Genomic DNA, 24,229 nt, shown 5'->3' with positions numbered 1-24,229 from the left:
AGCTTTGTACTCGGGTTTCCTGTTACTTGATTGCACCATGACAGGAAAAAATGTGAGTTGTCAAAACGAACGATGCTAAATTAAACATGAAGACACATTCAACTTATCTGCAACTTAATTTAAACACGTGTAGTATTCTTGGTTTGTGTTCCAAATGTCAAACACGTACTGCATTGCAATTTTAATGAAACATTGATCACAATTCGAACGTTTTTGACATCTTGATGCAACTTTTTCGTGCTTTGATGTTTTTCCATTGTCTTTAATGAAACTGAATAGAAACTAGGTGCTTTTAGGAAGATGTTGCGTGTGCTACTTGGGTTATCCTTAAGGTCACTCCTGACGGAATCCAAGTTTAAAAGTGCTCGCGTTTTCGAGGGCACACCACTCGATTCAGAGGCGGCGCACAACTGTCATTTTGTTGATTTAGCTTTGCTGCGTCGCAGCATGCGTGAAATAATAAAAATGACAGTTGTGCGTAGCTTAATTATCGAGTGGTGTGCCCCCGAAAACGCGAGCACTTTTAAAATTGGATTCCGTCAGGAGTGACCTTAATAGGCTGAAGCAGTGCGCGGAGGGCGAGACTGTCTTATCAGAAAAGCAGTTCGGGTTCCGTAAAAGCAGATCGACTGTGGATGCAATTAGGACAGTAATTGAAGATGCACAGAGGGGATCCAAGAAGAAGAGGAGCTGTGCGGTGGTGACGATTGACGTCAAAAACGCGTTCAATAGTGCCAGCTGGGAGGTCATCGCAGTAGCGCTGCATGGAATGCGGATCCCCGACGTCTTGTGTAAGATCCTTAGGAGCTACTTCCAGAACCGGATTCTGGTTTAGGACACGAATTCGGGGCATAAGTCGATACTAGGCCCAACGTTGTGGAATGTGGTGTACAACGGGGTGCTGACGCTGAAGTTGCCAAAAGGCCTAAAGATTTAGAGATTCGCTGGAGGAGGTAGAAATGCTGGTGGCGGAGACGACCGACGCTCTAGAAACCTGGATGACTGGATGAGTTGCTGCTGACTCACCATAAAACGGAAGTAATGCTAGTCAGCAACTGCAAAGTAGTTCAGCGACTGCAGGTTATCATCGGAGGGCACGACATCCCGTCGGGGCGGACTCTGAGACATCTAGGTGTGATGATTGATGATCGGTTGAGCTTCAACATCCACGTCGACTATTCCTGTGAAACGGCGGCTAAAATAATCAATGGGTTAGCAAGTATCATGCCGAACGTAGAAAGCCGTTGGTACAAATAAATTGTAAGGTTAAGTCGTTTTTAGGTTTTTTTGAACATCTGAGATTATATTTGGTTTTTGTTTTCGGATGTACACACTAAAGGCTGCTTTTGTCATCAGTTTTGTATAGGTTTCTTTTATTTTAAATATATACCTTCTAATCTTGTATAATAATTATTTCCATGTTGCCATGTTACTCCATCGCATGTTTTTATTCTTTTTCTTTGTAGCTCTTTTCTCTTGCTCGTAATATGTAGTTTAGTTACTAATCGTTTACTTTTTCTGATGAGAATGACGCATGACAGAGCCAGAAAGCTTTGCGGCTAGGCTTACCTCCCTCGCACCGCTTACTTTTTCTATCGCGTCAAAATGAGTGTGTGTATGTGTAATTTGTATCTGTGTTAGACTGTATTCACTTATATGTTTGTTTTTGGTTCCACTTGGTAATTTGAGTTGAATGTTCAATTTTGTTTCTTCGTTTGTTTATGTTCAATTGTAATAATTGTGTTTGTTCTCTTTTATAGTACTAAAATAATTGATATTTTCTTCTGATGTTATGCTTAATATATTTCGTCTCCACTTTCAGAATCGTTTCCTTTTTAACTTGTGTATTTTTTTGTTGATTTTCTTCATTTTTCAAGTATAAAATACTTTTCTTCCCTTAAACAAGTATTCGTTTTTTGTTTCATTATCCATAGCTATACAGTGTTTCTTTTTTAAAAATAGCGTCCGCAAAATGCGGCTCATTTGTTTCAATTTGTTGAATTAGTATTTTTTTTTTGTTAATTTATCAATTGCAATATAATGAGATTCCTTCTTGTTCAATAAGTGTTTACGATTTAGCATCAGTGTTTTTTTTCTTTAAACTTAACCGCTACTATAAATTGAATTGCTATTCTTCGTTTCGAAATTCAAGCTTCTCAAGATCTTCGTGTTAGCATTCCGCAACTAATGCTGCTATCCGAAGATTATGTTTCGGTGGATGGTTGGAAAAAGAAGTAAAAGAAAAGTTTTGAAAATTGTTTGGGCTCCTTTCAGTTCTATCATTTAAAAAGATGTTAACGTTTACGGTATTTACACGCTGAGTTGATGAGATTCTTCGCTGATCAAGTGTTGCAAGTTTACGAACGGTGTAATAGATTTTTGCATCAGTATGAGATACGAAACCGAGCTAAAAGTTTTCGCTAAAATACGTGTTTTCATTCTATTTTCTGATTTTAGGGGGGGTTGTTTAAAACAATTTTTATGATCCCTCTCGACCATATAGTTTCAATAATTAAACTCTATATTGTCAAAATTGTAGGTGGTGCGCTTCCTTCATTTTTCTCACATTGATTTGCAGATAAAATGCTATGCAATACGGAAAAAAGATTGAGATTACTCGGGGGGTTGTTGTTAGGTGGTGCCATCGTTTTTTTACATTTCCCATATTTTTTTTGTTCCTGTTTCTCTTTAGCACGAAAAGGCACGATTTTTGATAAGATTTCTTGCTTGATTCATTTGCAAACTTCCAGCGTCGATTCACCACCACTTGCTGCGCTTTCGATTGTTATTGTTTTGGTATGGCTCTAAGCTATTGTTATCAATTACTATTAATTAATATACGTTGAGGTTAGGATTCTTCTGCTACTCGACTCTCTTCTATGTGCCTTGTCAGTTCTGAAAAGCCTCTTTATTCGACCGAATGTTCAACGGCTTTCGGCAATTTAAGATTGGCTGTTCTAACTCAGGATACGAACCAAATGAAATCATATTTACTTAAGCGGCCTGGGAAGTTTGGGCGGGTTCGGGGTTGAGGAGGGGCTTGTTTTTTTCCTTTTACTAAATACAACCTATTTAACAAAATAAATAATCCACACACAAAACATTTGACTAGATTTCGATTCATTTTGTTTTCCCTTCTTCGCTCCAATGTTTTTTTTATTTGTTTTGCTAGCAATTATTCAACAAAAAAAAAGTTGTTGGTGATGATTTGGTTGGTAGGAAATGAGTTCTACAGTAAACGAATTTGAAAATGTTTACTTTTAGTTTGGTATTATTCGTGTTTTCCAAGAAGAATTTTGCATTCAAGCTTCCAACACTTAACAGAACACTTCGTCGCAAACTTCGGTGAATTTTCTGTTGTATCTTTATTCAGTGTATAAATAGTTCTTTTAGTATGTTAATAGTAGACTTTATAATTGATAAATATCACTAAGGTTTAATCGGCAATAAAGTAATATGTTTTCCGAGTCTTACATCAGCCAACTTGGTGTGTTCAAATTTTTTTTTCAAAATTGAAATAATTTTCCTAATATGAAGGATTTATGAGTAGATGCGTATGTTTTTATTGTTCTTTATCATAAAATATATTAGATTTCTTTGAAATTACTCGTTTGAGTATAAGTAAAGATTTGCCGCTTTTCACGATTGATTTTTTGTTCCTTCTTGTGTTGTAGCGTGAAATGTATTGCTTTTATATTGATTCGCTTATTGTTCGATAGAAAGGAAATGTCTGAAATATGTTTATTGCAATGATAGTTCCATACCATTTCCATATGTGATAGAATAATTTACAACTAAGTTTTCCTTTTTTCTGAATAATGATAGTAATGATAATAATAATAATAATAATTGAAGGATTTTATTTAATTTTTACCTTTCATATGTCTTAGTGTTGAGCTTTGTCGTTTTCTTTCATTACTTAGTAAATAATAAGTTTTGACCGTACGAACTAATTTATAATAAATAGGGTAATTTATGTTTTTAATATCAATAATAATAATCTTTCGATAAGTAAATAATTGGTTACTTAGAAGCTACTATTTGCATAAGTACTAGATAATATCTATGTATAAAAAAGAACTGCCTAGCTAATCTAGCTGTTGCTGCTCTCAGTGTCTCTGTTGTGATGATAACATGTCTCGACTCGACAGTGTTGCCAGTGGAGTTCATCGCCCGGGCGATTTTCAAAGTTTGTCGACTCCGCCGCCTAGCAGGGCCAATAGCGACAAGGTAGAGGACGATTTCGGTAAATATTATTGAAGTCTTGCCTCTTGAAGTGCGGATGCGGCCGCAGCACCAGCTGCGTTCTGGTATGGCGACAATCCAGGAAACCCACCGGCCGCAGCTGCGGCGGCAGCGGCTCCTTGAGGAAGTGTTGCATATGTATACGGTGCTGCCATGTATTGCGCGGCAGCTGCGGCAGCCCCTGGGGGCGGAATAGCATTAGCATTAAGCTTACCATTGTTAGTAGTTTGACCATTGAATAGCCTACCTGTAGCACCGGCAGCGGTGGCGTACGGGTACGCTTCAAACCCACTGTACTGGCCAGGGTAGGGGGCAGCGGCTGCGGCTGCAACGGCATTCTAAAACGTAGAAAATCATAGATTAATAACCTTGAAGAACGCTACGTCGCCAGGGGAAACGTCAACGCATACCTGGTACTCATAAAATTGACTAGTTGCGGCCGCAATCGCAGCGGCGTGTGACAGTTGAGTAGCGGGTATTGGCATCAACCCAGAGGCAGCAGCTGCCGCAGCTCCTGTTGTCCCAGCTGTCGTTCCCAGATATGGCGTCCCATAGAAATACGACTGTTGCACTCTGTTGAAAGTTAGGAAAAGAAAACAATCGTTAGTTCAAACATTATCTATCATACCAAAAATGAAAACTACAATCAAAGAAGATCACTAAACTCGCACATCCAAAACGGCAAACTTTGGATTAAGTATTGAAATCAAAAAAAGTATGAAAAGAACGCCCAAACGAAAAGAAATAAAAACAGTAAGAAACTAAAAACTCTAACTTTTATGCTCGACGCTCGGCTTCAAATTTATCCGTCACTCATCCGTGCGGTCAAGCCTTGAGCTGGAGTTCTGTGAGTTCATATTCATACTGATTGTATTGTAGGTGTGGGAAACTCTCTAATACTTTGCTGTGACACGCCAAAAAGTAGTCTAGTTGTTCTATTTCATCAGACCAAAAGTAAGTACACCGAAAAACAACACGATCCCGCAGAAAGAAAAAAAAAACACAAATAAAGTAAACCGAAAATCCGAAAATAAAAAGTACATAAGTGAACTAAAATCGATAAACATAACAAACAACAGCAGTAGCAAAAGAAAGGAAAAATAAATAAATAGGAAACGGGAAATCGGGGTAACATAAGAGAGATAAACAACAGAAAAAAGGGTAAGATTACAAAACAATAACAAACACGCACACGCAACATTTGGATTTTATCTTCGTTTGTTTCATCCTATTTTAAACTCGATCTAGAGAAAACTGCGCCCATATATAGGTAGCTATTATAGCGAATCATTATTTATCAAGCTTCTTCGGCCTTTTAATACTCGCGTGGGTGTGTTTACGTGTCGTGACGTTTGCGCTCGACTCCAGCTGTCAATCAATCGTGTGATGTGCGTGACGCCAGGCGTCAACCATAGCTGAAACATTTTGGGGATGGATGTCAATAAATTTGAACCGTTATTCATTGGCGTTGTTTTTTTTTTTAATTATTCGGGAGGTGTGACAAGTGACGGTACGATAAGATCCCCTCTGATTTGATTTGGCATGAGATCAAATTACGAACAAGTGGTTTCGAGTTTGGAATACTTTTCCTGCAGCCCACCCAATATGTAATTCAACCTAACCTCCAAAACAGATAAACATATGTAATCGATGTACATATACAGAAGTGTGCGCCGCCGCTGTAGACAGTTTTTGGCGTCACTTCGCCGTTAAAAAATTGTCACGCCGCTGATATGTGTCACGTTGCAGATCTTTCCGTGGAAATTCCGAAGAATCAATGGAGTTTTCGTATAACTTCTCGATTGGTATACCCAGAAAATCCCATTGAAACATCAGGAAATTGTCGTGAAAATGCCAATGATTTTTCGTAAAAACCAAGAATAGAGTGGAAATTTAAAGGAATTATAAATATCTCATGATAATTTAAAAAAAAGCCTTGCAAATTCATCTGGAAACTCTAAAGAAATTCCTAAGAAAATGTCTAAGAAATGCCTAAGAAATGGACATTCGGCCGAAAATGATGTTTGCCCGAACGGACCATTTTTACCGAAAAAGTCATTTGGCCGAGTAAGTCTTTTGGCCGAAATTCTCGTTTAGCAGATAAGGAATTAAAGAATTTTCGGCCAAATGGCCCGTCCTGCGGAACGATCATTTCGGCCAAATGATCTATTCGACAAAAGAACTTTACCGGCCAAATAACCTGTTCTGCCAGACGACATTTTCGACAAAACGAAAATTTCGGCCAAACGGCGTTTTCAACTTAAATCCTCTTAGGGCAAAGGATTTTTTCGGACAAATTACCAGTTCGGCCTAACACCCATTTCAACCAGATGGAATTCGGCTGGATGACTTTCAGTTTAACGTGTTTCTCGACCAAGTAGCATCCGAACAAATGGCTTTCCACCTATTGGCTTCCAGCCACACGACGGAAAGGACCGTTAAGCCGAAAGTTGTATGTCCGAATATGTCATTTGGCCATTTTGCCGAAACCATAAGGCCATTTTGCCAAAATGGTCGTTCGGTAGAAAGGGCCACTTGGCTGAAATTGACATTTGCCAAAATGCCGTTCAGCTAAACTGATCTTTGGACAAAAAAGTAGTTTGGACAAATAGGACACATTCCACGCATTTCTACGCCAAGGAATGAAAATTTCAAATTGAAAATTAGAGTCCAATATCTTTAGGAAACGAAAATGTATATATTGAATAATAAGAAAAATATTTGTTTCACTGAAAATTCGTTTGGGATCATATATTAATAGCCAATCAAAATAGTAGACTTTTAGTATGAGAAAAATACTTCCTAATCTAATTTTTACAAATGTGCTCCATCGCACCTATTTAGGTTCAAATGTATTGGTTGATACATGATAAAGTAGAGTTTATGATGGTCTTTTTGTGAGTCAATTGTATTGCTTCGAAAATTTTTGTTTTCTTGAAATTTTTGTACTTTGAAAACAGTGACATTGAAATGGTGTCGCGTTACGAAAATAGTTGCATAATTGATACTACACAAAAGTACACACATTGGGAAAATAATACTTCGGATTCTCTTTGTACTCGTCAAGAGCTTTCTTTTCATGTTTTAATATTCAAAATCAGACAGTTACACTAGGTACAAAATGTGGTGTCTTGTTACGCGAATTCAGTGTTTTACTGAAATGAGGGATGACCGGCTTTCGGTGTATGTATACAGTATCACAATAGTTTGTACGTGAATAACGTAACAAAATTGGGGATGTAACGGGGTGTATCATTTGTTATGTGGTAAATATTTAATGTGACCAGATAAATTTTGTGTGAGCGCAGGACAAAAAAAGTTCATAGTTTAATATGTTTTAGTAATACGCTTAAATAAAATATTTGCTAACTTTGCTAACTGTTCGATAAACGGCAACTCATTTCAGAAGTCAAAGCTTTCTTCAAATGTTGAATGTGTAGCTCAATGCTTAGCTGCCATGGAGTTTCGTATAATTTTGAAGTTTAGCGGTTCCCTGTCCAATATCTTAAAAACTGTTGCAACTATCGAATTGCAGTTGAAAAGCGTTGCAGTTAAATGACTTTCATCTGTTGATCGTATAGTGTATAGAATTTTGTTAGATTTTGTTGTAGCAATAGAAGCAATGTTATCGAGCCTCGAAAATTGTTTTCCGAATAACCTAAAAAACTCTTTCTAAAATACCTAACGAAAGTAGATACTGTGATTTTAAAGTAAATAGATCATATTTTTCTTAACCTTCCGGGACTCGCTTGGTTCTGGACTGCTCAGGTAGTCCCGCTTCTGTTGTGAACGAAGCGAGCTTTTTCAAAGATGTACTATTTACAACGGCGCGAGTCCCCGAAGGTTCAAAATCTATTCTGGGTGAAGCTTTCACCTTCAGGAATATGGTCCACGATTTTAGTTCAATATAGTTTCCAAACAGGTAAAGGCTGCCTTACACCTCGGGAAAATTTTCCGCCGGAATTTTACCCCATGTATTTTAAATGGGGCCGGGATTTTGATTTTCCGTGCCTAAATCCCGAAAACATCGCATATGTAAAATACATGGGGAAAAATTCCGTGAACAAATTCCCGAGGTGTGAGGCTACCTATATACTGAATAGACATCCGTTCAGAAAATCAAAAATTCGTCCCATTTCAGATCGCCTTGCGATTCTGCAGGAGGAAACAAGTGAATTCGATTAATTCAACGGAGAATAACACGTAGAAATCAAGCAATGATGCAAACCGCGAGGTTGAATCATGAACGATTCTCTGTGCTATGAGTCGGGTTGGTGTTTGACTCGCGCTTGATTTAGAATTTTGGAAAAGATTTGAGAATTTGAGTTTTTCCCAACACTGCTATCGCTAACTAATATCAACACAGTAAAGGTAGCCTCACACCTCAGGAATTTGGTTTGCGGATTTTTCCCCATGCATTTTACATATGCGATGTTTTCAGGATTTGGGCACGGAAAATCAAAATCCGGCCCCATTTAAAATACACGGGCAATAATTCGGCGAAAAATTTTCCCGAGATGTAAGGCAGCCTTAAAGGTAGCCTCACACCTCGAATTTGGTTCATGCGGATTTTTCCCCATGCATTTTTGCATATGCGATGTTTTTCGGAATTTGGACACGGAAAATCAAAATCCCGCCCCATTTAAAATACACGGGGCTCAAAATCCGCTGGAAAATTTTCCCGAGGTGTGAGGCAGCCTTAAAGGTCGTCTTCTAACTGGAATAGATTTTCCGCAAGATTTTGGTCCGCATGGCATTTAAATGAAGTGGAATTTTGGACGTTCCGTGTTGAAATCCAAGCAATTACGCAGCAGGAAATACATGGAAGCGAAATCTGCTTATAAGATTCCCAGGGTATAAGGCTTGGGTAAAACAAACTACAGAGATAATTTAGTCTGGGTCACAGGAGAACATCTTAATATTGAATTCTATGATCCATATGATTGACTTACAAAAGGTTAGTCTTAGTCAAAATTATATATTTTTCTAAATTTTATAATTTCTTTTAAAATACTAAGTAATAGCTAATAATGTATTTTAATTTTCTGTATTTCGCGGGACATTGTCTAGTAATAAGTTGAATGCGGGACGTTTCGCGGGACGCTTTTCAGCGCGGGACAAATAGTGAAAATGCGGGACTGTCCCGCGAAACGCGGGACGTATGGTCACTTTAAAAATATTGCTTGAGACATGAGACATACACCAATGTATTCTGACGTGTACGAACAAAAAGTTAAAAACATACCACGTTTCAGTAGAAAAGAAGACTAAAAACAACAGAAAGATACATCTTCAACATTTATGAACTTCTTGGGCCATCAACACCTTTTAAAACGGTCCTTGTCCCTTAACATAGAAAAAGGCAGCACAGAACTTTTTATCTAAAAAAAAAAATCACTTCTAGGAGATCGATCATCTGACCACGTACTTAAAAACATTTCCGGATCGTACCTGGGCGTGACTAATATAAATGTCAGAAAACCTATTACCATTGATCTCGTTTTGAAAACTGGATATGTGACATGAATCGTTTTGGTTGTTTGTTTGGATGGCCGTTTAGTCCCTAAAAGCTTAATAGCCGGAACACCAGATCGTGGCCACCAATTCTAACAACATTCAAAGATAGATAATGTAACAATATCCCCTGTCGAATGTAACATGCCGCATCGAAATCTGCTGCAATTATGCACTCTATCCGCAAGAAACATGTTCGCGTAAAGCGACACAATTTGCAGAACACTGTTTGTCGATCAGCGTAACGCGGTGGTGTTGAAATCAATCCATCGAATTTCATTGTAATTTTCGTTTTACCCACAATTTGAGTTCTCAGCCTCATTTCTGTTGATGTATACGAGAAGTGCTTGGAATCAATCGAGATTCCAAACCATATACCAGACGTACTTGCATTTGCAAAACGACGAAAAAGTTCATTTCAGCGATGGTGTCGCGTTACGAAATGCACCGCGTTTTTTATTACTATATTTAAAGCAAGAAATCTTAAAGTGAATATTCTCTCAGAAAGGAAATTTAGTGAGGATTATTATAAACCTGTTTAATCATATGCCCTTGAAGCTAATTTTCGAATGCAGTCCTAATTTCTCGCTGAAAGTCGGCTCCTCATGGTGTCACGTTACGCTGGAATGTATCATAGGTCATTTGGGATAAGGAAAGTTTGGCAGAAAGGGCCATTTGGCCGAATGGGTCGACATCGACATTATTCCCCATATTGTCCGTTCAGCAAATGACATTTTTGGCCAAATGGCTTTTTCAATCTTCAAAAAGACTGTCAAAATCCACTTTGATCCAAACTATAAACTTGAGTCACGGATTATGAGTAGTATACTTGACGATGATGAAAACACAGTTTCGAGTCATTTGAATCGGATGGATCTCACGTTTGCAGTTAATACAAATTGAGCATTTTGTCAATTTTCAATTCTGTTGAATCTTGTATCATCTATCTTGCTGCTACAATATGTAGACCGTATTACATTCGACACAATTACAAAGTGTTGTCCTATAACTAATAAAGCTACATCGGTACTTTCGTAAATTATTTTTGATCACGCAGAAAGTATTCGATCTTTATTATGTATGAAATTATTATAGTATTATCTACTTACTATATTTATTGTAAAGTTCAAAAGGGTACCCATCGTTATCCATTAATGAAATTCTCACCATAGCTTCATTTTTTTTGTCGGGAATCCAATCCTGCAGAGATTAGGTTCCGCCACCCTCCGCCCGCTTAGTTATTTCAGTTTTACTGGCGATGTTTTTTTCAGCCTTGCCAATTAAATTTGATGAGTACAGCAACGCACATTATGTTTTCTTCTTCTCATTTGCCCCAATGCAATACTGCAGCGTCAGCTAAAAATGGTCTAGAACTATTTCTACTAGTCTCCAACGAACGTTTGTTAAGAAAAGCATACGTAATAATGAGCTCTTACAGGTTCCTGGGCTGAACTTCTTCAGCAAAGTTTTTTGGCGATACTTTAACGCAATATGCCACTTGGTTTACGATAAACTGAAAGCTCTAGAAGTAAAAATGCAAACATATAAGTTGCGGAAAGCGAGGAAGCAACCAATAGGGCCCAAAATCTGCACAAATGTTCGGGACCCTGAATGGTTTCGAAAAACCATTGATTTGAAAAAAAACCAAGACGTCCCACTCTCATATATATGGTCGGAGTAAATCTAAAGAAAATATTCCCAAATATTTGTGTAGAGTGCAAGAATGGACTCGTTATGAGCGAGTAACGCGTGTATAGGCCAGGGCATTAGACTAAAAATTGTGTCCCATCCCAGGATGTTGAGGACCCATGGAGTGTACATTAATCCTCTTAGCACAGTCACTCCCAACGAATTGTCAAACATAACCTAATATGTACTATAAACGGAGCGGTTGGTACGAGATGTTCCCGTTCTATGACTTAAATGTGAAATCAAGGTACTGATTTTCACTAAAAATTAACAACGCTGCACAGTAGGCCTGGCCGCTTTTATGTTCGAATTATATTTCTAATGTGCTTCAAACATAAATATTGACAAGAAAAGTGATAGATGTAGTTGAATCTATTACTTTCCACGATTCTTTTAAGTGATGGATGTCTATATGTAGACTAGACTAGAGTGCAAGATTGGACGTGTTAGTATTAAGATGCAAAATAGTCGCGAGATCCGTGCTTGTGCGGTCGGTGAGTAAACAATTTAGTACATGATTGGATGCGTTCAAGACGAGCTCGGTGGTCTAGTGATTACCCGCGCTTCTGCCTTACAAGCAGGAGGTCGTGGCGTGGACTATATCGCTTTCCTTGGTGAATCCTTGAACCATGCTTTAGTTAATCTACCCTACCCAATTAACAATACTACCTTTCCGTGGTATTGTGGGGATGCAGAGGTGTTCTCGGTCTTTAACAATGTGACTACCCACTAACATTCCCCTCTTTTCCCAACTGACTGTAAGGACTTGGTCGGCGCCGTTCTTGATCTATATTTGTGATCTGCTGAAACGAGTACTTCGAAGGTGGTAAATCCCAACCTCTATTCATTTGGATCGTAGTGAAATTTACACCAGTTCTGATCAATCATGAAGTATAACAACCATTGATATGTACAGTCAGTCTAAGCTAAGCTAAGTAAAGAATATATGCCCAAGTATTTGTGTAGTAGATCCAAATTATCTCAAATCGTATCGGATACAGTTTACCTTGGCTTGGAGGCTTGGACTACCTGTTTGTGGTATTAGTTTTCGTGGGAGTTCCATCAGATTGGACAAATCGACGTATGAATCTTTGTTTACAAAATCACAAACGTCCTTTTGAATGAGTACCCGAGAAGTATCTTTATGTGCAAATTAATTTGTTTACTTTTTGGTGTCATTTCCCTAGACACTACCGATTCTCAGCTATATTTTTGTTGAGATCCGGATGTACGTTTCTAATAGATGCCAATAGATTAGCTAAAAATCAGCTTACAAAAATCATATTTGCCATAAAAACTATTAATTTGTAAAATTACTATTTCCTTTTCTATATAATTGAGCCATTTTACTCTTACTGACATTTAAGAATATTGACATGAAAGCTCATCAAAATGAACTAAGATGTACTAAATCCAACACAATTGAATCTGGCCTCACTGTGCATCTTCGTATTTAAAAATCACTTAAATAGCACCTCCTCCTTCTTGCTTGCTCAATTTCAAGTGCGCCCGCTATAGCTGGAACGGCCAAGACAATCATTTGCCGGTTCCGTCGTCACCATCGTCACTGCATCGTCGTTGTCGTGACGACCAATCCAAGCAAGCCGCGCACCGCAAGCAAAGACAGAGAAGCAAATCACCGAGGTTTTCTGTACCCCGTTTCCCCCCACCACATATAATTTTCATGACTACATACAGTACCCGACGACGGGGTCGCCTTTCCCCCCAATCAAGCAACTTGGAGCGGTTACTCAGATTGCCACTCATTTTGCTTCACCCGGTAAATAAGGGAGAAGGAAAATCACAACAACAGGGGAGTCAACCATTGACCGCCTCCACACGTTCTACACGTCGCGCGAACGGATTAGGTAGACGTACTAGACGACAATGATGAAATCTTTGCTGAGAAGCTACAAAAAAAGAAACAAAAATGTCGAACCGCAAAACAACGACCCGGCCAATTTCTGCGGCTCCGTTGTTGTTCAATCCAGTTGTCGTCAATTAACACAGCGTTGCATTCGCAAGTGTCGCCATTTTGTTTTCCCCCACTTGAATCGATCTTGGAGGAGTTTACTTCCCCCACTACGAAGGGGTGGGTACACACACTGTTCAACCTGTCAAACGCGCTTCAAAGGAAACAACCGAAAAGACAGTCGAGAGGTGTGAAAAATGGCCTGTTTTGTGAATTGATTTTTCGTCTGTCGTTGACTATCTGTAAGACAGTTGTCCCACTTTGCAGCGAGAGTGGTTGTTTTTCGAGCACCCACGTCATCCGTCGTAGCCGACGCCGCCACGACGCAGAAGCGCGAGGACAAGACATGACATGTGATTTTGATGGTAGCAGGGAACGTGCTCCTATATTGGATTCAAGCGGTTTTATGTACACTGAACGCAAGACTAATAATGTCAATTAATTCAGGTAGACCATTACGAATGTGAAAAAGTCGGAGCGAACCCCCTTCCTAACTCAGATCGCAAATAATCTAAGTTGGCCAACTTAAACTGCGATCCCATTCCACCGTGTCACTTGGCACCGGAAATTAGTACCCCAGACTACACTCAAACGAATCGATTTCAAATTTCCCTTAATAATTCGCTTCTTTGGCACCTTCAAGTCGCCGTAATTAATAACCCGTGTTGACATAACGGGTACTGCGTCCAGGGATCTCGATGTGCTTTGGTTGCGCATCAACAGATGTGACATGTGGTGGTCGCAACCGAAATAGATCTAGTTGAGCATGGGTTTCCAAATTGGGAGATTGGACCCTCTGGGGTGATACATTTTTTCATGTATGTATTTATGGTGTTTATAACTAAATCACAAGAGGTTTGAGATGACAAGTTTGTTAAATGAATAAAGAATAAAACATAATTGTTCAGAACTCAATGTTTGTTTACGTTCAATATCGTTACAACAAGCTGTTACGAAAAGGCTATGTATCGTATGAATTCACTCTGGACTGGACTACGGAAAACTATGGTTATGTTTTATTGATCTATAACTCGAAAAGTTTGGGAATCTCTAAACCTGATTTATTTTTGCTCTATAGACAGACTAAAAAATATGTAGAATAAACACTATCCACGCAACAAGGGAATCGCTGGACCATTGCCAGGCTAGTTAATATTGATGAGCTTGGCGTTTGTCACCTCGATGCGATTCTCGCTTGAAACTGCCGGCAGTTATGATTCACGAGGCCGGGAGCAAAACATGGTGCTTCATTTAGATATGTCTGGTAAGTTTTTGCCATGGAACTGCATGTTTAACTGGATTGAACAGTAAAGGTATTATGTTTTAAAGTTATTGAATCTCGGTCAACGTTTGTTAGTTGAAATGTCAACTGAACCGCCTCCTCCACCATGGGATTCGAGCGCTCGCACAGAGGGACGAATCCTTAGAAAGAGGGTCAAAAGGTCATTTTCCAAAATGATGTATTCTGTTTTTTAAATATTTTTCTCGCATTATACAGGTTATAAAACAAGCTATAGAATTGCTTTGGTTGAGTCAATTTGACGATATTGTGCCCATTAGGGTACCTTTTGGAAGTTAGCATGAAAACTGTTTTTAACGCCATTGATAATATATAAATATGAAGTATGATATCTTTGCAATATTTTTCAAATTTGTTATTCAATCCTTTCAAACTCAATACATCTTCAAAGATAACATAATCAACTATCAATTGTATGCATTGTATCACAAATTCATGAAATATTAACCCTTGGCTTATGGAGGTTGAATTTGAGCTTATTTCGAAATTACTCATTTCGTGGTGTTTTCATGTGGTCAGAAAACAATTTACCCATCATTACCCAGCGCTGAAAATCACATGGCTACTACTTTTACATTATATATTTTCAAACTAAACGAAATTTAGAGGCCCATTGCCAGAACCCGCAGGTTTTTCCGAGGCATTTGAAAATGACGTAAAATACATGAGAAAATGTATGTATATGTACTGAATGCTACAATCACAACACTCGTTATGAATGTAGTTGAAAATGATAAAAATTTCATCACAGTAAGTATAATAAACCCATTTGTTCTTATTTTAAGCCATATTTGTACTTTTGACCGTCTTTTTTCAATCCGTCCCACTGTGGCTCAGCTCGGCTATATAAATCTCGACAAAAGATTAGAAAAATGACGACGTGAACTGAGAGTAGAAACAGCAAACAATGAGTTTTCATTCTTGTTAAGTTTCAATAAAAGTGATAATTATTTTCAGATTTGAAAACACAGGGTGAAGGTAGATCAGGAACAGATTTTTCGGCCCTTCGGCAAAAAATATCATGTGCAACTCATTGCAAAACTCTTTTTTTAGCACTGGTAAAGTTAGTTACTCGGCAAGTCTAGTCAGATAAAGATGCAACTCGTGCTGAAAAAAATCATCTTTTTGTAACTAGTTGCACAAACTACTATTTCATCTTCAATCAATACTATAGCTTATAGATTGAATACCATATCTATAAGCTATAGTATTTATTTGTGATCATGATACTAAAAAGTGTAAACTTCGAGCAAAACCTATAAGACAAGATATCTGACAGGCAAATAATTTAATTTATTATCTTCTTATATATAAAAATGAAATGGTCTGTGTTCGTATCCGCATAACTCGAAAACGGCTGGATGGATTTTTTTCATTTCTTCAGCAGAAACATTCGTTATAGTTTCCGACGGGTTTATATGATATTTCCTAATGCGAAAATTACGAGTAAAGTTGAGCAAATCGTGAAAAACTAAAAAAACGATTCGAATGGGAATTTCGCATAGGCAGTTATCAACGCGCATTTTCGCCTACTATGCAGGACAACGTCTGCCGGGTCGACTAGTTTATAATATCTAATACTTTTGTACGACATAGTTTGAGCAATGAGCATAGAATGCAGTACGCACCACCAGGCCATATGTTTCCAAGTGACCAAGCAGTAAGGCATCACCCAAATGGAACATGGACCGGTAATTACTAGTTGGTGTTGTTTCGATTGCCATTGTCCGATGGTTAATTGTACACATATATAAGTTGGAAGGTTATCCTGCTGAATAATTGATGGCATGCCCATGTTGGCTGCTATTGGATAAGTTTTCGTTCATTGGATTGACTGGACTATTTATTCAACAAAGTTTCTTCCTTCTAATACTACTGCTGATGTAAGGCACTTTGTTAGCTATACTAGCGGGAGAATTTTCGTTCTGATTACGAACGTTTAGAAAATCTTATATCAGTGGCTCAAAGATGTTTGACAACTTTGGAGCCTAACAATAAATATATGATGAGTGAGTTTATCTCCGTAAATCTGCTTATGACTCAGGCAGTATATCACATGCGTAACAATCGATTGGATTGGTAATGCTTTATATAGATTTCAAGAAACGGAAGTAGCAAATTAAAGTAATGAAACAGAACATGCCATCGTAATTTTCGCGCAAAAAATGAAAATAGAGCATTGAAGGTGTTTTAAGCTTCTCCCAGAACAAAATCGAAGTAAAAACTAGCCAAAATGTTGGGTACATCCAAGTGTTGAGAACAATTTTAATTTTAGGAAAATGTTCAATGGTTTAAAGGTCCCCCCAAACCTAAGCGACGCGTCTGTCACCGTCGCTTACCATCTTTGATTGTCTGACGCGTTAGAATAAAAGCGTCAATGCATCATTTCCTGCAGTTAATCAGCGATAGTCATACCACGTGTGCTTCAAATAGTAGTTAATATTAGCAGAGTACAGGAGAATAGTGCCTGGTCTATGTGGATTGCAAAAAATCCAACCAAGATTTTTGGAAATTTTGTGATATTTTTTGATTTTTTGCAAAATATGCGAGGAATTTTGAAGAGCCGTCCTGCAGTTGGGTAATTGAAACCCAGCTCTGAAGTGGGTTCAAAATCACTAGCGGGCTTAATCAGATCAAGTAAAATCTAAATCTGGTATGGCTTTGTCAATTGGCAGTTTGGAGCTTAATCAAATGATAGTCTACTCTAGTGTAAGTTGGTCGATGGTCAGAATAGCTATAGAACCTAATCGGATTAAAAAATAACCGAATGCTATAAGGGATGTTTGGTGGCCGTAACAAAAACACAAAAGCAGGTGATTTGGAGGCACATTTGAGTAGAATTAGTTCAATGGAATCCAACTCCGAAGTGGGTTGTTCGTTGGTAGAAATTGCCTTCGGAAGAGTTTTTAAAAAAAATCCTGCTTTGGAGCAATCAGAATTTGACATTACCAAGAAAATCCGTCAGATACCTTTGTTAAGAGAAGAAAAAAAATCCGCAATAAACACTGATAGCCACTAAATCCCTACTAAACATTTAAAGCTTCGAAATCCCTCCAAGCAGATGCTCTTTTTCAGCAAAACCGTCAGATGGAGTCCCTTATTTCAAACATCTTTGTTTTAAACTTTTCAGCTTTCTATGAGGTTTTTTTTTAAACTGGAATCGGCAATATCGCTTGGTCCAATGCGGCCATTATCACATGGAGTATTTTTGAATAAAACGAGTAAATTTACTCTACATTATTTATTATGAGTAGTTACTAAAGTTAACCTCCTGGGATAAAATGAGTCATTTCAATGTCCTATGTCCTTATGACTGTACAACATTACGAGACCGAAAGTCCTTCGTTGATTGCACTAGTGGCCATAAATGGAAAGGATCCGACCCACACATCTTAACTATTATGATTTTCCAATAACTTTCTGAATATGATAATTTCAGATTTTCTGTGGGATCTCTAATGACCGGAAGTTCCTAAGAAACTAAAATAGCGGTTCAAATTAAAACCAATTTGCAAGACATGTATAAGTGGAAACGAAGAAAATAATGTTCTTTGTTTGATCTTACTTAAAATATCTCTACCGTAGACCAGCGATGAGAAAAATCAAATTTTAAAAAAATCGAGAATGATCAAAACTCACCCGCGATCTTACTTCTAAATTATCAATAAAAACTCGCAGGCAATTAATAATCGTTTGAAAATCATAACTTAATTTTTTTTTCGATTTACTGAAAGAGGGTCGTATTAAGATGTCAGATGATGGACCTACGTTTCAAGAAACCGTCTTCGGCTGGGTTGTTTCTGGCCGCGTTTCGAGCAAAACAAGAGCGATTTCAAGAGCCATGACCTACATGTGCTCAACTACAGAACTTCGGGAGTTACTGGCAAGATTCTGGGAGTCGGAGCCCTGTACGAACAAGAGTACTTTCTTAGTAGAGGAATCGATGTGTGAAGAAATATTTCGTCAGACTACTACAGTACGTGACAACGAAGGTAGATTTGTTGTCACCCTGCCCAAGAAACAGTACGTCATCGATCAGCTGGGCGGTTCAAAATTCAGTGCTGTCAAACGTTTCGCTTCGAAATCAACTGTGAGCTGAAGGCTCTATATTGTGGTTTTATTAACGAATACTTGATGACGGGAGACATGCGCGAGATCACGTCGAGGCCTTGCTCTATTTACCTCTCTACGCCATTTTATAACCGGAAAGTACGACAACGAAGCTATGAATTGTATTCGACGCTTCATGTCGTTCCACTACAGGGGTGTCGCTTAACGATGGACTGTTGGTTGGACCAGTCGTCCAAGATGACTTGCTTTCAATTGTTCTACGTTTTCGTTTCCAGCAGTTTGTCGTAGTTGCGGACATAGCTAAAATGTACCGCATGGTTAGGGTTCGTGGAAAAGCCCCCTCAGCGCATACTTATTTTGTCATCCACATCCACAACATCCACTAGAAACGCCGGTAATGCAGCACTACCATTCGAAACTTTTTTACGCTGCTCAGCAGCTTCTAATTGCATCAGTAAGGGAGAAGTTTTGACCAACAAACTCACGAAGTTTAGCCCGCAAGATTTGTCACCAATGCGTAGATTGCTTCCGCAATAGACCCAAGGTACACGAGCAGTTAATGGTAGATATTATGATAATTTACTAGATATACCGTCTATTCGAGTTAGTCCAGCAGCAGTGTACAGGTAGGAATAGACTTATGTGTAGTAGTAGTATCCCATCCACCGAAGCCCGGCAATCAAATCTTATGTAGCGATTTTCATCTGTTTGGCAACCAAGGCGGTGCACATGGAGACAGTGGCTGATTTGTTTACAAAAGCATTCCTATCCGCCTTCAAGAGATTCGTCGCTTGCCGAGAAAAACCGCAGGTGGTGATGTGTGACAATGCCAAATGCCACCAATTTTGTCGGCGCTAACCGAAAATTGTAGGAAGCCGCCGTAAATCCTTCAAGGGCCATTTTCGAAAGACAGTTGGAACTCGGTAGTTAAGTTACGACGAACTGAATACAATTGTCCAGCAAGTCGCAGCCATACTGAATTCTCGCCCGTTAACTCCCTTGAGTAACGATCCCAACGACTTCTCGGTATTGACTCCAGGTCACTTTTTAATTGGAAGACCACTCAAAGCAGTTCCGGAACCAGACCTTCAAGACATCCCGGAGAATCGTGTGTCCATGTGGCAAAAATCTCAGGACATCATCCGGAAATTGTGGAGGAGTTGGAAAACCCACTGGCAACTGGCTCCAGTGGTAGAAATTTTCCTAGGATCGGACGGCAATGTCCGTGTAGTAACCGTTCGGACAAAGGATGGGTCTTTCAAAAGGGTCATTCCGAAGATTTGTGTCCTTCCAATCAGGGACAACGCGTCCCCTTCTGAAGAATTCTAACGTTCTATCGCCATCGCCGGTGTTCCGGCAACGCGGAGGTCACCCAATTGGAGGCCTCCGCTTACCAGTTAAGTAGATGTATAATAATTTATTGCAAAAAACTTATGGAATGTTCTTCCCCCATAGCCAATCGTCCCCGGGTGCGGGGAGCGTACCAACCAGTGTTGTAAAATGTCATTTGCATTCGTTTGTACAATTTTCCCAGAACTTTTTTCTGAAGGTAGCCATCATTCCTGAGGTATGGCGAACTTATAGCGCTTAAATGTGCCTACAACTTTGTCTAATAAGACATTGCTGTAAATATGTAATCTGAGGCGTGGGAGGCAAAATGTCATTCAAATGACATTATGTCAAATGACACGTGACATTTTGGAGAGTTTTCACTATCCAGCCTCATATGTTATATTTAGGGCAATGTACCCTTGGACAAAAATATAGCCATACTCAAGCGTTATGAGTACATCTAAAATTATGAAATAAATTTGGCTTCTGAAGAAAGTTATGAACAAATTAGTCAAATGACATGCAGATGACATTTTACAAGCCTGGTACCAACTCGCCATCATCATCGTCCACTTTGCGTCATCTGAAGTCGTCTTGTGTCGTCAAGCATGATCTATGTGTGGTCTTTTTGGAAGCAATTGAATTCATCTTAATGTAGTCCGTTGTCATCATTTGCGAGGAGAACACTTCTCCAAGTTCACAACAATAATCAACTCACTTTGTCAGCATAACAGTTCGTTCTCACATCCTGGAGTAAATCTGTCCAGCATCAGGTACCGATGCCTGACGTCTATCCCGTTGCTGTAGGCTAGGCCTGCTCAACCTTTTCAAGCCACGGGCCAAAATTCAGAATTTACATCTGCTGGCGAGCCAAACAATATTCGGCAATATTTTTTATATATTTTCAAAATATTCAAACACTGAGAATATCTTCAGAGAAAAACTGAACATGATAGAATTGCGTTCGATAATTATTTTTTTTAAGTTATTAATATTAATCGTTTTCGATCATAGATTTTCATGGTGAAGAATGCAATGTGCGGGGAAGTATAGCCGTACCACTGTGATTGCTTTTCCTTTCTTAGAAGTGTCACAATAACAATGTTCTTTCCCTTCATTGCCAGCGCTGGCTCCATCTGTTGTAAGGCCATTTATTTTTTTAGAGAAGTGTCCAAGCCTTTTCATACAGATCTTAACAACTCCTTCCAGGTCTTTTCCGGTAGTCATTCCACACATTGGGATGAATTTCTCTTTGATTTAAAGATGATCAACTCCCCTTATGAAGACAGCTACCTAAACCATGCTATCAACATAAGTATTGCCATCGATTGCTAGAGGGTTGAATTTGAAGCAGGCGACTTTTCCACGTAACGTAGTTTTCAAATCTTCCGCAAGAACTGTTTTACCAACCGTGTTCCGTCCGAGGCAAACTAATGCTACTGGAGGAGACTTTTTTCGTGGGGCACACGATGCCGACAATAGACGAAGTACATCCCTTTACACTGCCCAGAAATGTATAACAGTCCCATGTTTGCTTGATTTCCTATCTAAATGGGACTGTTATGCATTTATGTTCAGTACAAGTCTCCGTCTTAAAATAGTTTTATTCGTTTTGCCAAAATCTCAGTAACAGCAAAACTAGCCCGTACTGCATTTTTGGCTTCGTGTTTGTCAAAATGTATAGACTTTGTTGTTACGATAATTCACTGTTCTCCAAATTAAATGAGCATCCTAACTCCTTTAACATTTGTTAGCTTCCTAGTTCAGTGTAAATATCGTAGATGCTTCTCGAGCCACACAGATAAGCTTGTGGGCCGGTTATGAAGAATTTTCTTGCGTTGCGTGGGCCACAAAACATGGAGCCGAGGGCCGCATCCGGCCCGCGGACCGTACGTTGGGCAGCCCTGCTGTAGGCACTGACAAGCATTCTTCAGGGACCCATACGAGGACTATAGTCAACTGTTCAACAGCACCAATGAACTCCAGTGAGGCAACTGCATTCGATTCCTACGATTCCGATCGTTATCATCGGTGCTACAAGCACCCGCGGAGGCTAGGAGGCCTCCGCTCCAGGCAAGTCCCGTTATTCTTAATAATTTCAATAGAAAAGCACTCTCTCATCTGCAGAAGCGATTGATGCCACCTCCCATTGTCCATCGGCGATGACAACGATGACAACCAGGACAACAATTTCAATATTCCCCACGGCGATGATGATCCATTCGAAGCCATTTCAACCGATCGATACTTCCAAGTCTGCAGATGTCCAGTACAGAAGTTACAGTCCAGCAATTCGTCACCGTTCGAACCCGTTAATTGATGCAGTAATCAAGAGATCTTCGTATAGTGAGCTATCCATCCAACACCGATTTTGTTTACAACTTTATAGTTTTGTCGGTCCGCAAGAAAGGCACTCGATCGATAACAATTGCGATCGCCGGGGCGTTGAAGGTTGCCACTTTATGTCATGTATTTGGTAGCAATAGTGTGAGCGTTCTCGATGTTGATGCTTAATTGCGGCCCCCTGCCAATGGACAAGTGAAAGGGTTTCGATTGTAGTGGGTCGGGTGAGAACTTTGTGACACCCATCCCAAAACTATCTGAGTATCCTTTCTTTATTTCCGTTCACCCTTGCCCAAAAAACACATTTCCATATACAAATAAATTGTTTTTACGAATGTCCCTAAATCGTCAAAAAATTGCCTAAAATTATGGCACGAATAATAAATTGTCATAAAGACGCTAGTAGAGAAATAAGAGCAGGATTTTGGATTTTTTAAAATTAATTTGAATTGCTTCAATGTTTACAAGCATTATGCTGGCGAAAATTAAAGGCCCTTTCAATTTATCATTGCTGAGGGATGATAATAACAAATATTGCTACAATTATGTTTTCCTTACAAGATGATTGATAATAATCAAGAAATGTTTATTCATTAACAAATAGCAGGAAAATTTTGTGATTTTTTTTAAATTGCTTGCAATACTTTTGACTGTAAGAGTAATTAACAGATATGATCCTGCTAGAGCCGTTAATTCTTGTAGCCAAAAAAACTACTAACTGATATGTACTGAAACCAAAAAAAAAAAATGCTCACAGATATAGTGTTACAAGCCTTGGTAACGATTCAAAATGAATTGTGAAAACTAACGACTTGACCACGTTCTCAGATGCCAAGCGATGATTTGGATGTTCCTTGCACCACTGCTGCGACTCCCCACTAACAGCTGCTGCGACCAAAAACCCCAAGAGACAAATTCTATAAATATGCCCCACGAATACGGTTTTTTGTCCGTCTGCGCGAGATCACTCCAACTTCAGAACGTCTTGATATTTTTAGATACTTACATCTTCTTACCGTGCATGCGACGAAAGATAGATGACGTTGCTGTGACTCCTGACTTTACCATTCGGAAAACTTCTAAAGTCTTTCACTATCTTTCATTATTGCCGCATTTCGACAGTTGAGAATTTCACAATGGTCCCCCCCCATACAGTTGCACGTGGACGTGAAATTATGTGAAATGCCCGAACAACATTAGTATCGACATGCATAGAGTGTCAACTGTTGGGGGGCGGCGGGAAAATTGTCGCCCATTAACGATAATTGAGGAGGACTGGGTCTGGGGAACGAGCTCGCGAGGTGAAAAAAATGTCATATTCTTCCAAAGCTGCGCATGGACATCCCCGTCATTAGAATCCGGTAATGAGTGTTATCACATTCCGCTGGCCTCGGCGTGATGTCCATCAAGGGACATATAAATAAAGTTATAAAATATGAACGCTTTAGGTGAATGCGCGATTCGCGGTTTGTGTGTTCACTGACTAATGCACGGGGTGTTGACGGAGTTGGAGAGGCAAAAAAAAAGAGAAACTTTTGCTGACACTTTCAGTGGGACGTCAATTTCCATTATTTGGGGCCCCGTGCTGTGCGAAGGGAATTGCTCGGGCTTATGATTATATTAATTTGATATAAATCGTTTGATATGTGCGGTTTGAGCAATCAACGTGAGTGATGCCATTACTATGAAGGACATTGCTGGTTCGAAGAAATTATAGGTTTGAAGGTTAGTTCATTACAAAGTAAATTGAATTTTGGAATCGT

At 39.1% G+C, this 24,229-nt stretch overlaps 1 protein-coding gene across 4 annotated transcripts in view; it reads right to left on the bottom strand.

Moving 5' to 3' along the window:
- Window positions 1-1,352: 1,352 nt before the first annotated feature.
- Window positions 1,353-24,229, bottom strand: part of LOC134226859 (RNA-binding protein 24-A-like) — a 303,788-nt gene continuing 280,911 nt past the window's right edge. For 3 of the 4 annotated variants that reach the window (XM_062707907.1, XM_062707908.1, XM_062707905.1), the window contains 3 exons: window positions 4,656-4,818; window positions 4,493-4,583; window positions 1,353-4,426 (listed from right to left, as the gene is read on the bottom strand). In XM_062707907.1, coding sequence (XP_062563891.1) covers window positions 4,254-4,426; window positions 4,493-4,583; window positions 4,656-4,818 — 427 coding nt within the window. In that variant the 3' untranslated portion in view covers window positions 1,353-4,253. The remainder of the gene's footprint in view (window positions 4,427-4,492; window positions 4,584-4,655; window positions 4,819-24,229) is intronic. The other variant, XM_062707909.1, reaches the window with a different exon arrangement.

This window comes from Armigeres subalbatus, chromosome 3, assembly GCF_024139115.2.
Source record: "Armigeres subalbatus isolate Guangzhou_Male chromosome 3, GZ_Asu_2, whole genome shotgun sequence".
Classification (NCBI taxonomy): Eukaryota; Metazoa; Arthropoda; class Insecta; order Diptera; family Culicidae; genus Armigeres; species Armigeres subalbatus.
The sequence above is the reverse complement of the archived record's forward strand: the minus strand, read 5'-3'. Positions and strand labels throughout refer to the sequence as shown.